At 52.6% G+C, this 13917-nt stretch overlaps 1 protein-coding gene, 1 non-coding gene and 2 pseudogenes across 2 annotated transcripts, besides 5 other annotated features; all 4 read left to right on the forward strand.

Annotated features, from left to right (window-relative positions):
- Positions 1-13917: part of a sequence feature (areas not merged during assembly with more than two copies in the genome that could not be assigned to a particular haplotype) that runs on past both edges of the window.
- On the forward strand, positions 786-1811 carry Tc00.1047053506393.30 (beta galactofuranosyl glycosyltransferase, putative; the record flags this gene model as incomplete). The annotated part of the gene is made up of 1 exon (XM_810042.1): positions 786-1811. One exon carries the CDS (start codon positions 786-788, stop codon positions 1809-1811), a length of 1026 nt encoding a protein of 341 aa, XP_815135.1.
- Positions 1833-1865: a sequence feature (T-rich).
- Positions 1870-1905: a sequence feature (AT_rich).
- Tc00.1047053506393.40 lies at positions 4324-5544 on the forward strand (annotated as a pseudogene).
- Positions 5544-10293: a mobile genetic element.
- On the forward strand, positions 10293-11159 carry Tc00.1047053506393.80 (annotated as a pseudogene).
- Positions 11885-11927: a sequence feature (T-rich).
- On the forward strand, positions 13605-13670 carry Tc00.1047053506393.85. The gene has a single exon (XR_008255354.1). It is a non-coding gene; the product is annotated as a C/D small nucleolar RNA (snoRNA), TB8C3C3, 3' partial (small nucleolar RNA).

Genomic DNA, 13917 nt, shown 5'->3' on the forward strand with positions numbered 1-13917 from the left:
TTAGGGAGTTTACATGAGAGAAATGGGGATTGAGCGGTGCGGGATGTGTGGTGGGTGCCGCAGGCTTGTTGGCCCGCGATTTGGGTGCCCTCCAAAATTCATTACATTTTGGGCTCCTCAACGAACACTTTTATTCTTTATGGAATCATGTGGTGTTACAAATGACACCCTGGACCGTTGTGTTCCGCCATCCTTTTTTTTTTTTACGGGATGTATGAGAGCTTTGCATGCTGCGGCGAGAACTGCATTTGTTACTGTGCCATTGGTCTCTTTTTTCCTTTTGTTTTCATTCTTAGCCATTTTTTACTTTTGTTGCTTATTTTATTTCTGGTCATGTTGAGACTCCTGCGTGCTCCGTGCCTCCACTTCACTTACTAAATGGAGGTGCATGGCCATTGCGCTGGAAGGAATCTTTTTTTTTACAAATTGACACGGAGCCATTCCTGCGCACCTTCTTTTTCTTTTTTACTTCTTTTGCTTTATTTAAGGAGATGCACCCTTGGCTTTGCCTCCAACGGGATATGCGCGGAGTTACACGCGTTTAAAAAACCGAAGCCACGAGCCTTTTTTGGAAAGGATGCTTTATCTCTCTTCCAACATTAATTTGTTGTCCATGTTGATGTTTTTTTTTTGAGTGGAACCCCTACTTGGGGACGATCCCAAGTATGGTTTGGTGCTGATCCGACCAGGGCGGACTATATCCACTGCGTCGGGGAAAGGCTTCTGGTGGATCCAACGACACGGTGGCTGGGGGAAACAATAACGGGACGGTCGTTATCCCGTTGATGGTGGTCCCGCTGATGCTCGATCTGATGGACTTTCGGAGGATGATGTGCAACATCAATGTGCCCATCCGGCTGTTGGTTTTGGTGCAGAACGGGCGGGAGGCGATGCTGTCGTTGTGCCTGCAGGAACTCGAGAGGGTCCATGGGTGGTCCGGACGCCTGGTTGTGAGTCGTCACCCGGAAAACATTGGGTACAACGCTGCCGCGAACATCGGGTCAAGACTTGCACTCTCGCTGCCGCGCGAGGAGGTGCCTTTTGTTTTTGTGACAAACAGCGACGTAAAGGTTCCACCCGATCTTCTTCCCAATCTTCTACGCGATGTGCATGAAATGACGAGGCATGATGCCGCTCGCATGGATGAATTGGCGGCGGAAGTGGCGAATGAGCCGAGCGAGTACAGTCCTGTTTTGCGACGGGGCTTGAGGGTGCTGCGCTCCACGGTGAACGATGACCGATTGTCGACGTCTGCGCTGCTGCCTGACCGCATTCGTTATGCTTCTGTGAAGGAGCGTGAAAAGGCGTTTTCGAAGCATTACGGGCACTTCTGCGCGTATTACAAAAGCAGTTGTTTTACATCTGTTATGTTGACACGCCTGGCGATCAGTACGGTGGAATACTTTGACGAGAACTTCTACCCAGCTTACGTGGAGGATGTCGACTACAGCTTGCGCCTCCGTTTGCCTGGATTTCAGGAGCGGAATGTCTTATACGGCAAATTTCTGCATCGCGGCAGCTCGAATATTCGTTTCTCTAATAAAATGGAGCTACCGGACGCTCTCTGGTACCGTCGCGTCAAGTCTTTGAGTGCGAAGGATGCATATGCCATGATGAAGTGGGGCCCTCAACGGGCGTGCAGTGGCGGGTGCAAGGAGCCATATGACGGCATGTTCCCCGCAGACGTTTGGGTGAAGGATGAGGCACGCATACAGCGCATTCGGGCCTACGGGCATGACGAGGAGCAAGGAGTCCCAAAGGTTGACTATGACAGGACACTTTTGCATCCTGTAAGGACGAAAGGAAGATGAACTGGCGCCAGTCGCAAGTTTTTTTGTTTTTATTATTTTATTTTGTTTTATTTTTTACTTTAATTATTAAAAGTTCTTTTTTTAATTTTATTTACACAAACGAAATTTAAGCGAGTACGCCATGGGTTTTAAAGAGTGCAACCATATATTTGGCCTGACAGGGGGAGGGCGCAGCGTCCAAACGCGGCCGTGTAGCCGAGGGTAGGAGAGGGAAGTAGCAATTAAGAAAAATGAAGATGATGGATGGGGGAGAGATGAAAGGGGAGGGAAGCAGAAACCAAGCCAAAAATATTGTGGGCACAACGCTGTTTCTCACGGCGGGCGATCGACGCCCTCATTGGCTACTAAGTTACCCACTGAAGGTGACGCCCGTTTGCGCTGGCTATGCTGCGTGCATATCTGTCGGGCTCTTTGTTGTTGGTTTGTTTGTCTCCCGCGCATTTATTTCTCCGTGCCGCCTGACCCACTCGTTTATTATTTCCCTCTTTGTTTTTGTGCGTGCACCGAGAGAAGGGCTCGGGGACATGAAGTGCGCTCCCCTTCTGTGACATGCCACCAAAAACAGGAGGAGAAAAAAAAGAAAAGTGAAGCGGGGAGGGGAGCCATCGCCACGCGTCCTTTTCTCCGAGAAGGCTGCTCGCCACGCCACTGAGGCGCGCCGTGTGCTTCGCGAGTCCCGCTGGACTCGATTGGGGAGCCGTGAATGATAGTGCGTGTGAGTTTGGCGGATGCGTCCCCCAGGCGTCCCTAGAGGACCCTCTGGCCATTGGGACTGTGTGGAATGCGGGAGTCCGCGGGGATATTTGCCCGTTTTGTTTTTATTCCTCCATCCGCCCATCCCAAACCTCAACACGGCGGCTGGGCCAACGACTGCGACGGGATCCGTTGCGTATTTCTGATTCTTTTTTGCGTTGCAGCGGCAGGCCTGGTGTGTCCTGCTTGGCAGACACGGTGAACGGGAGTGGGCTGCCGTATCGGGAAAACGATGGTCACGGCGGAGTGTGTTGCGTACGTCGCAATTTGTGTGTTTGTGGCGATCCTTGCGGATGATGTGACGGCGCCTGTTTTACTTGCAGGGAGAGAAGCGATGCTCCACGGTGGTGCACACGTTGCGTGTGGAGGCTTCTCTTGCTGTTAGTTTGTGAACGTTTATTTTTTGCTTGAACACCACAGAGGGCGGTGTCTGCGGACAGCAGAGCATTGCGAGGAGGGGCACCACACGATTTTTGGCTTGACGAGGCGGCTTCTGTGACTTTACGGTGTTTATTTTTAGGACTGAAAGACTATCCTTTGTTGGAATGTATTGTGGGAGACCATCCGTGTGTTTGTTTTTTTTTAGTTAATCCCTTGACATTTGGTGTCTGCCGTGAAATGGATGTTGATGGCCGTTTTATGGCGCTGAGATGCATTTATATTTATTTAATTGGCGAGTGGGTGAATTGTGTTGCGTTCTGCCATGCGCCTTGTTGCTGACGGCACGTGGCCGCAGGGAGACGTTATGAGCGCCTCCGACACGAGGGGCGATTGAGCAATCATCTCCTCCGCTCGCCGGTACACGCTGTTGAGGCGGCGTGATGGTAATGAACCGGCCTCTCAGAAAAGCAACAAGAGGACGTTTGTTCTTCCTGCGGTATACGAGTGAACCTTCAATTCGTGGGAGGGGTCGCTCTGTGTGCCGTATTTCTTTGAATTCCATGAGTTTTGCACATCGCCATCCACACGCACATGCACGCAATCCCCCTGTTTGCCCTCCTGTGGGCGGGAGACCGGGATGCAAGGGAAAAATTTGGCCCGTGCCAGCATGTGGTAAAGTCTTTCTTGGGAGGGATTGCGACTGTGATGTCCGTCCTGGCAGGCAGGAATGGGATGAGAGGAGAGCGGAGGGGCGAGTAACAACGATCGTGTGCGGGGCAATGCGCAGTGAGTAGGGCGAATTGGTATTTGTGTTGACTTTTCAAAGCATTTTTGTCTTTTTTCTTTTGTGGCAATGGAAAGAAACTTTGGATGACGTGTTGTGGATTATTTGCACATGATTCATCGCGGAAACACCATTTGCGGAGAAAATGAATGGCATCTGCGTGCGGCTTGCTTTGTGAGCGCGAGATGGTCGAGTAGGTGCTCAACGCTCCGAGAGGCCCGGAGCAAGGAGGCGTGCACTGCTGCAAGCAGAGGGATGCACGCTCCTGTTGGTGGCGTGGCTGTGGAGCCCTGAATGGCCTGCAGGGAATTTGTTTCCGCCGTGAATTGCCGTGTTGTTGCTGTTGCTGTTTTCTGTGTGCGATGGTCCTCTGTGCCGTCCCTTACGGATTGTCTTGTGACTCGCTCTCTGCGTGGGTGCTCTGCTCTGTTTCCCGCTGACGTGTCTGATGTATTACCGCTGTTGCTTCTGTACTCTCCAATTCTTGAACACAAACACGCTAGGAAAGCAAACAAGCGCTAATCGCTACTGTGAAATTCGAAGGCACTGAAAGGACCAACAACACACACACACCGCCCACACACACATATTTATATGCTCTTACGTGTTGCTGCAGTGAAGGCACCCCGCACACACAACCGCCGCCGCGTGACCGGATCCAGCGGAGGGAGGAGGGAAGGAAGAGAGAGTGAGCGGCAGAGGCCCAACATGTCCCGGCGTGTGTTTGCTTCCGCGATATTACTGCTTCTACTTGTTTTGTGGATGATTTGCTGCGACCGTGGAGCTGCAGCCGCTGGGGGCAGTAAAACAAGAAATGCCATTGATCCTTTTAAAGGGACGACGTCGATATCATTTGCTAATTGGAAGGAGGTTAACGGAGACGGCAGGGAAATCACCTCGCTCCGCGTTCCTGGCCTCGTTAAAGTGGGTGATGATGTATTTGCCGTTGCTGAGGCGCAGTGCGGGGAGGAGAAGGAAGTCGGCAGCTGTGCTGGGATTGTGTCAAAGCACCTGAATATAAGTGGTTACTCAATGGATATTTCTACGTCGGATGTAAGTTTGTTTCGCATGCAACTTGTGGACACCGCCGCGAGTAGTTTTGGTACAACGGAGTTGTTGCGACCAACGACGGTTGTGCTTGAGGACAGTGTCTACATGCTCCTGGGAAACTACAGCCATACAGGGTCGCAGGTTGAAGGTACGAATGAACGGGGTCTTTTACTCGTGAAGGGAACTCTCAGTGAAGAAAATGGAAAGAAGAAAATCAGATGGAATGAGACACATGTGGTGAGGCCTCAAGGCAAAGCAGCATCTCTTTCCTTGACCGAGTTAATTGGCGGTGGAGGATCGGGTGCTGTGATGCGTGACGGCACGCTTGTGTTTCCCATGCAGGCCAAAGGCAAGGATGAAGAGCGCGTTTTACTGTCTATGAGTTTTACCCCGTCAGGGAACAAATGGGAGCTTTCATACGAGACGCCTGGTAACGGCTGCAGGGATCCATCCATTGTGGAGTGGGGAGAAAACAGACCCTTCATGATGGCTCATTGTGCTGGAGGCCACTATGACGTTTACAGGTCCACTGAGGATGGGTACAATTGGAATCCAGATGGTGAGCCAATTGCCCGCGTGTGGGGCAACTCACGTGATCGAGCAGGGGACGGCGTCCAGAGTGGATCCACCACCGCAATCATTGAGGGAAAGAAGGTGATGCTCGTGGCCACGCCGGTATATGCCGCAAAGGAAAATGGAATTGAGGGGGGTCAGCTTCATCTTTTGGTGACGGACAGGGCACGTGTGTATGATGTTGGGCCGACCCCTGGCTCAGCCGGCCACCTCAACGTGGTGCCAGGGTCTAGTACTCTTTGCTAGAGAGGAAGCTAAGCGCCTGCTGCCCATCCGCTGCCCGCGGAGAGGCAGGAGGCGCCGCACAAACGGGTCGGAAGGGTACCAGATGGAGCCATTTACATGGCCGCCCGCGGAGCGGTATTTCTATCCGCTGCTGAATTCCATCGGCGCTTATCAGCGCTATGCATACCGTTTGCGTACCGTATGTGACGCGCGACGACAAAAGCTACTGCTAAGCGGAGACATTGAGCAGAACCCAGGCCCCATAGCAGTACTCCGGATGAACGTTTCTTGCCTCACGCCGTCAAAACTCGCAACATTAATGGCGCAAGGAGCAGACATAATAGCCATCCAGGAGACATGGAAGTCGTCAGAGCAGATCGCCAGCATGCACACTGGAGATTATGTGCTCTATGCACAGTCGCGCATCGGCAAGGGAGGCGGTGTGGCGGTGCTGGTGCGGAAAACTCTCCGCTCCAAGCGTATACCTCTCACCATCCCCCAGCATGACACCAGCCTTGAAGTGGTGGTGGTCCAGGTTGCTCTGGACCAGAACCGAGATCTTATTGTAGCGAGTGCCTATATGAGACCACCACCGCAAGTAACGCAATCCTTCAGGCGGTTAGTAAACTGCCTTCCAGCCTCGTCGCCGCTCCTGCTGTGCGGGGATTTCAACATGCATCACCCACAGTGGGAGCCATTCTTGGAGACTTCTCCAAGCGAGGTTGCTGCAGAATTTTTAGAACTGTGCACGGATGCGGGACTCACCTTGGTTAACACCCCTGGTGAGGTCACGTATGCCCGTGGCACAAGAGAACGATCCTGTATCGATCTGACATGGTCAAAGCATTTGACTGTGTCGGATTGGTCAGCTTCCGTGTCGCCGCTTAGTGATCATTATATGCTGACATTTACGCTGCATCAGGCATTTAAGGATACCATACCTTCGGCACCCCCTTCGGCACCTAAGTTTTTCTACAGTTGGGGGAAGTGCAAGTGGGATTTATTCATCAAGGGCTTCGACGCACAACTTCCGGCATACGACTATAAAAAGCAGTCCACCGGCATTAAAGCTTTCACGAGAGCGCTTATAACTTCGTATCGACGACATTGCCCCCGCGGCATGCACAAGGACGGTCCCAGGCTTTGGGATGACACTCTCATGGAGGCAGAGCGGATTGCTACCGACAGCAAGGCCCGCTATCTACAGTTACCGACGCCCGACCGTGAGGCAGAAATGCAACGGACAAGGAGTCAATTCTTCCCCCTCTCCGAGAGCGCTTGCGCAACACGTATCTACGCCGCATCAGCAAGTTAAATCCAGGCGAGCCACTCGCATGGAAATACATTTCCGGACGAAAAAAGGCATCACTTCCATCTCCCACATCAATGTTATTAGGAGATGGTCAACACACTTATAAAACAGCAAGGAGAGCAGCGAATGCTCTCAATCGCATCTTTCTTCCATTTCACCCCTCTCACAAGGCAGTTAGGTTTTCCAAAGGCATCAACAGACAGAGTGCATCCTTGAACATTAATGCTTCTTTTCTTTTTGGGCAGCAGAACAACAACGAGTCTGCCGCTACATTTACTTCAGGTTCTTCACTCTCATCTAGTTCTGAGCCACAGGACAAAAACGACGCTGCCACCACATCTGGTTTAGTTGCTCATCTTCACTCCCCTCTTGATGCACCTTTTAATCGTACGGAACTGCTTGCTGCGCTACGTAATACGCCGTATGGCAAGGCCCCCGGACCGGATGAAGTCTACAGTGAGGCACTGCGACATATTTCGTCAAAGGGCCTCCGATTCCTTCTTCGTTGCATTAACCACAGTTGGACGACCGGTACGATTCCGGTTGAGTGGAGACGCGCTACCATCGTTCCACTCTTAAAACCCGGTAAGTCGCCGGAACTGCTTGAGTCATATCGACCCATCAGCCTTACTTCCATTGTGAGTAAGGTTGCTGAGAAAATGGTACTGAAGAGATTGCTTTGGGTGTGGACGCCGCACCCCCACCAGTATGCATATCGTAGTATGCGTACTACGACGATGCAGCTGGCACACCTGATACACGAAGTGGAGCATAATAGAAATCACTATTTCCAAGTGAGCCTTCCCAAGAAGAGCGGTATTGGCAATCAACTCCACTACAGACCCCATCGGACCCTGCTGGTGCTGGTTGATTTCAGCAAGGCCTTTGACTCCATAGATCATCGAGTCCTCAGTCGCTTGCTGGCTAATATTCCGGGGGTGAATTGTAGAAGGTGGCTTAGAAACTTTCTATGTGGTCGCTACGCGAAGACACGAGTTGGCCACAGACACAGCGATCGGCGTCCCATGCTGCGAGGAGTTCCTCAGGGGTCCGTGCTGGGACCATATTTGTTCTCCCTTTACGTACACCCACTTCTCAATCTGCTGAACAGCTTTGCGGGTGTCACAGCAGACATGTATGCGGACGACCTCTCTATTATCGTTAAGGGGCAGTCCGGGGAAGACGCCATTCCCACTGCCAACATGGTTCTTCAAAAACTGCATGCGTGGAGTCAGGAAAATGGCCTGGCCATCAACCCGTCAAAGTGTGAAGCTGCTTGGTTCACACTATCCACGCACACGGAGTCGGATTATGATCGTGAAGGAAGGTGGCCCCTGGTAGTGGCTGGATGTCAAATCCCAGTCATGACCATGGGGGCATCGCGAACTACGAAGCTTCTCGGCATGGATCTCGATCCACGACTGACGCTAAATGTGGCGGCCACCAAGCAATGCGCTGCCACTTCGCAACGGATATCGCAGCTACGCGGCATAGCGCACAAAGAGGCGGGACCATCTCCACATGACCTACGCACGTTCGTCATTGGATACGGTGCTCCAAATTACGCTATGGCAGCGAGCTCATATGGGCAGTAGCGACGGATTCAGCGAAGAATGAGATGCAAAAGACGTACGCAACTCTAGCACGCATTGTCAGCGGAGTTCCGAGCACTGTCGACCCGGAATCCGCACTACTGGTGGCTAATATGCCGCCGCTCCACGTCCTTTGCCTGCGCGCGCGGCTCTCAATATTTGAGAACACACGCGCATGTCAGATGGACTGGATGCGGAGACCCCCGCCTGAGCCACCGCCTCGCGCTGGTTTCCGCATCTCGCCATTATCTCGGGACGAGCTATATGCCTTCGTAGACGCATACACAAAGGACTATGGCATCACCGAGAGCTCACCACGCGAAGAGCGGTTCTTTCGCAGCTCCATTCCTCCCTGGTCTGCGGCCTCCGCTCACCGGGTCACCATCGGTGTGGAACTTCCGATAGACCACTCAATAACGGACGAAGAGGAGCTGATACGGGAAAAGCGCAGAGTCAGCGAAGAGGCTCTAGCGCTGCACAGCCATCGTTCGTGGATACTTGCGACCGATGGCGGTGTCGACGTTCCCAAGTCAGCAGGGGTTGGAATACTGCTTTCATCCCTCAACTCATCGGAGATAATAGAAAAGGCCAGTATAAACTGCGGTGCACGCCCATGCAGCTACAGGACGGAATCCCGTGCGCTGCTTCTAGCCCTAGAGAAGCTGATGATCCCTCGTATCCGCCACAGGCGTAAAACCCTGCTTGTGGTTACGGACAGTCAGTCTCTTCTAGCGGCTCTAAACAAGGGCCCGCTCAGTCAGACAGACTGGACGGAGGATCAGATCTGGCAGCGTCTCTTGACACTGACGCGTGCTGGCTGGTCCGTGCACCTGCAGTTTTGTTACGGACATTGCGGAGTACATGCTAACGAGCTTGCAGATCAGTATGCGACGCAGACTATGGAAAGTGGACAATACACGGAGCATGGAATAGCACCTTTATGGCATACGGATCTGCTGACATGTTTTACTACCCAGCTCACCAACAAGTGGCGTAGTACCATTCGTCAAGACACTCATCGCTACTTGCTTTGCGGCACAAGGCCATCAGATCTCAGCGGTAAGGACCTGATCACTCAGGAAGTTCTACACCGTCAGGAACTGGTTCACCTCGCAAGGGCAAGGTGCGGGGAATCTGAGCTCTGGGGCCGACTATACTGTACCGTGAGGGATTGCACAAACCAATGCCGATTCTGCAACATCTCACCGGAACAGTCTGCATATATGCGCTCCAACAACGATCCAACTGCACCGGGGACGGACACTGTTCCCCCGTCGGCGAGGGAGGAAGACGTCTCTCCAGTAAGGAGACGGACCCTCACACGCCGTCGGAAGGAGAAATGTCCGCACTGTGATTCTACATTGACGGGATTCTCGGGTCTTGTCAGTCACTGTCGGTCATTTCATCCGGAACATCCTCCACCGCTTCCCGAGCTCAAATGTGATTTCTGTGACATGGTTTTCCCCACACGGAGAAGCACCGCACCGCACAGAAGTCGCTGCGCACACAACCCAGACGCCACACGGCATCGAAACAGCAGTGCCAGGAGGCGATCTCTGCTGCCGCAGGATCAGCCAGCTTCCACAAGCACGCCAATCGGCCCGCAGGAAACCTTGCACCATCTGCTTCTAGAATGTCCAGGCACCTTGGCTGTGCGTCAACGGCTGGGCATTGAACAGGACCTTCGCCTCGGAAATTTCTCTCAATGGCAGTTGCTTCATAGCAGGAAACTTTTGTCGTTGCTTGACCACCTCTTCGGCACTCAGATGGCATTGTATAGCTAGACGCGCTGATAAGAGTAGAAAAAAAAAAATGTTGGGCCGATATCCCGTGAAGGTGATGACGCTGCCGCCAGCTCTCTTCTGGTGAAAAGTAAGGATGGGCTGATTTTACTGTACGAGAAGAGGAATGGTGACAGGCCACGCAGTCTTTTCGCCATGCGCCTGACTGAGCAGCTGGAGCGGATAAAGTCTGCGGTGAAGACATGGAAAGAATTGGACGACGCCTTGCGAGTTCCTACTGAAGGGCTGGTTGGTTTTTTATCCAGCAAATTTGACGGGACTGCATGGAGGGACGGGTACCTCGGCGTGACCAGCACGGAGAGCGGTGTGGCTCTCAAGGGGCGTGGGGCAGGGGCGGAGTGGCCTGTTGGCGACATGGGGCAGACTGTGCCGTACTACTTTGCGAACAACAAGTTCACTCTTTCGGCGACGGTGTCCATCCACGAGGTGCCGAAGGAAGACAGCAGCCCCATTCCTTTGATTGTTGCGAGGCTGAACGACACGGCCAGCACGGTGCTCTTTCAGCTGTCGTACACGAGTGAAAGAAATTGGAACTTCACACTTCACAGGATGGAGTTTTTGGTGAAGCCGTCTGGTGATGTTGGTAATTGGGAAAAAAACACGGCAATTCGAGTGACGGTGCAAAAGGATAACGATGATGAATGGTTTGTGTACGCTAATGGGAGAAGAATATACGAGACGGATGAAAAAGAAATGGCTAAGCACCGTAACGCTGATCAGTTTGGTTCACACAGGATCTCACACTTCTTCTTTGGTGCGGGCAATAAGGAAGATGAAGGGAACAGCAATGTGACGGTGGCTGATGTCCTTCTGTACAACGACGCGCTGTTTGGCGCTGACCTCGGAGACCTCAACACCAGGACAGTCCCTATTTGACATCCGGCTGCCGAAGAACTGCACACTGCGGTGGAGGTCACGGCGACGGAGGAAGAAAAGCAGAAGGCCACACAGCTGACGACTTTCCTGGCGGACGTTGAAGAGGCTCCAATTGCACAGCCGAATAACTCTCAGTCTGTCCGTGTTCTTGCGGGCAGTGAATCGAGTGCTGAGAATGTTACGGACGAATTGAGTCCACGCACTGCCGCCAAAAGTGACACTTCCGTTCCAGAAACCAATCACTCAGCATCCGATGGCAGTATGAGTCCAGAGGACCGCCTCGCCCTGATCACCGACGCGAAATTGATCCTGCATGATTTGAGTGGTGATAGCACTGCGCGTGTGCGCGTGTCTTGTGTGTTGCTGCTTCTTCTGGGACTGTGTGCACTTGTGGCAGTCTTGTGAGCCGGAGAGTGTGACATTGCGACTCCTCACGGAGATTGTGTGGCGCATTCCCCGCGGGTTCTTTTCTTTTTCTTTTTTTTTTTAGTGTTTGGTTGTAATACTCAGTAATGCTTTTTTCTTTTTTTTAATTTTTGGTTGCTGCACACTGTCATGAGTGATGTGTTTTTCCTATTGTTTTTTTTCTTTTTTTGCCCACACGCGATGTCGGCCCTGCGGCTGTGCGTCCCACGGACTGCACGAAGGGAGGATTGGAAGAAAAGGCGGGATGCCGCAATAAAAGTGAGGGATGTTGTGTGGGCTGGTGGAACAGTACAATTTCATTTTTTTGTTTTACTTTCTTTCTTTCATTTTTTTTTTTTTTTTCGTTTTGGTGCAGGTAATGTTTATACAGAACACACGGTCGTCTTATGCTGAACCGGCACATGAAGTAAAAGTCCTGCCGAATCAACATCTTTTTTTTTTTTAATGTTTTTGGGAGTTTTTCTGAACTCCTACCCTTTTGTTTCTTTTTTCTTTCTTTTTTTTTAATCCCTGCGGACCTCTTTTTTTCTCTGTGCCATGTCCACCGCCACTTTGTGTCCTTGTGTCCCTTTTCTTGTCCCTCTGCTGACCGTGCTGTTGACATGCCCCTATTGCCCCTTTTTTTCCCCCCGCTAGAGGCACCGATATTCCGCGACGACGATTGTTTGTGTTCGCCTTTGTGATGTTAATAGATTGGCTGGACGCCGTGCCCCGGCCTGTTGAGTGCACTTGGAGGTGAGCGGATGGTGTGCGCCGTGCCTCACTGTGAGTGTATGGCGCCACTCGCCACGGCCTACTGTGGGGCGTAATTCCAATTTGACGGGGAGGAGGGAAGTAATGGACGGTGCCGTGGAATTGCATGCGCTCCGTCCCTCTCGTTGCGGCCGTGGGTGTGCGGTGCGCATGACTCTATCTTGCGGTGCGAAGCGGATGGCAGTGCTTCTGCGTGCGTCGTGCGGCGGTCTTCCCTTCTCCATGTCTTTGCCCTTTTGTTTGTGGGAAGATTGTAGGAGAGGATGTGTGCGGGAGAGTGAGTGTGGGTGGCTGCCAGCCTCGCTCTGCGCATTGAGGGGTTCCATGCACGTGGATTTGCTTGACGGCGTTTCGCAGCACCCAGGGCGTGGCGAGGAGGAGGATGGGGAGGGTCTGTTGTGGGCAGAAGGAGGATGGACAGGACAGTCCCCTTCTGTGTCCTTCCCGTGTCGTTGGCAGTACATACTGAGAGCATAAATTTGAGCTAGCGCGGGATGAAACGTTTATGCCGCTTTTCGTGTGCTACTCAATCGTCGTCGTTGCACGCTGTCGCCACGGTGCGTTGTGGTGCGGTGCTGTTTGATGTGGGAAGGGTACGATGCCACGTCTGCTGCACACCACGACCATTTATTTCCTCTGCACCAGCACTTTCTTTTTTTTTCGGTTTGTGTGAATTTTTTCTTTTGCTTCACAATGGATTTATTGGAGGAGCTTTGGTTTTGGTGGCTGCTTCACGGCGCTTTGCCTTGTGTGTCGGTTGCGGTGCTTCTACGTGATGCTAAAGCGTTTGATGGGGTGCTTGCCCTTCTTTTTGAGTCCTGCATCCAGCCTTGTTTGCTCATGGCGGCAGCAATGGGATTCTGCGGCTGCGTGTTCGTTGCACGTGTCGCATCTACCGCTGTTGCTCCCTTGCTGTGTTGGTGGGGAGTGGGCGGGTGACGGCGTCGGTGGAGTTGCGCCCCAGTGGGAAAGGGAAGGCACTGACCGCTGCTGACGGTGACGGTCTTTTTTGCAGGTGACCTGACGGGATGACGTCACCGGTGTCACAGTTAACCGATATGGATGAGGGCCACACCTTTGCTTTTTCCCTTCTCTCCATCCCCCAGCCTCCTGCAGACTGACGAACTATAGAACAGCGACGCGACCACCATCCAGACGGCTGCGAGCCAATCGGACTTTGCAATTGATTTGGGTTAGGGTTTCTCGTGACTGGGTGCCGCTGCCGTGCTTCTTTATTCGTTTTTTTTGTGTGTGTTGTGTGCGCTGATGGTGCCGCTGCTTGTTGTGCAATGCCGACCCACGTGAGCGAGAAACGACGCTTTGACTGCTGGCGAACGGCGAATCCTCCACCCCTCTTCCACGTCACCATTTTATCCTTTGGCGCGCTTGATGGCCGCTGGAAGTAGCGCCACCACTTGGTTCTGTGTCTCGGCCCTTGTGTGTTTTTTGCGGCATCAGGACTGCTCTGTGGTAGAACCATTTGGTTGCAGGAGCGGTGCCAATGGTCATGTATCTTTTTGCCGGGATTCTGCCACTCTGCATGGTTGTTGTGTGGGGCTGCGCTGGCGGTGGGAGGGCG

This window comes from Trypanosoma cruzi, genomic scaffold (assembly GCF_000209065.1).
Source record: "Trypanosoma cruzi strain CL Brener 1047053516491 genomic scaffold, whole genome shotgun sequence".
Lineage (NCBI taxonomy): Eukaryota > Euglenozoa > Kinetoplastea > Trypanosomatida > Trypanosomatidae > Trypanosoma > Trypanosoma cruzi.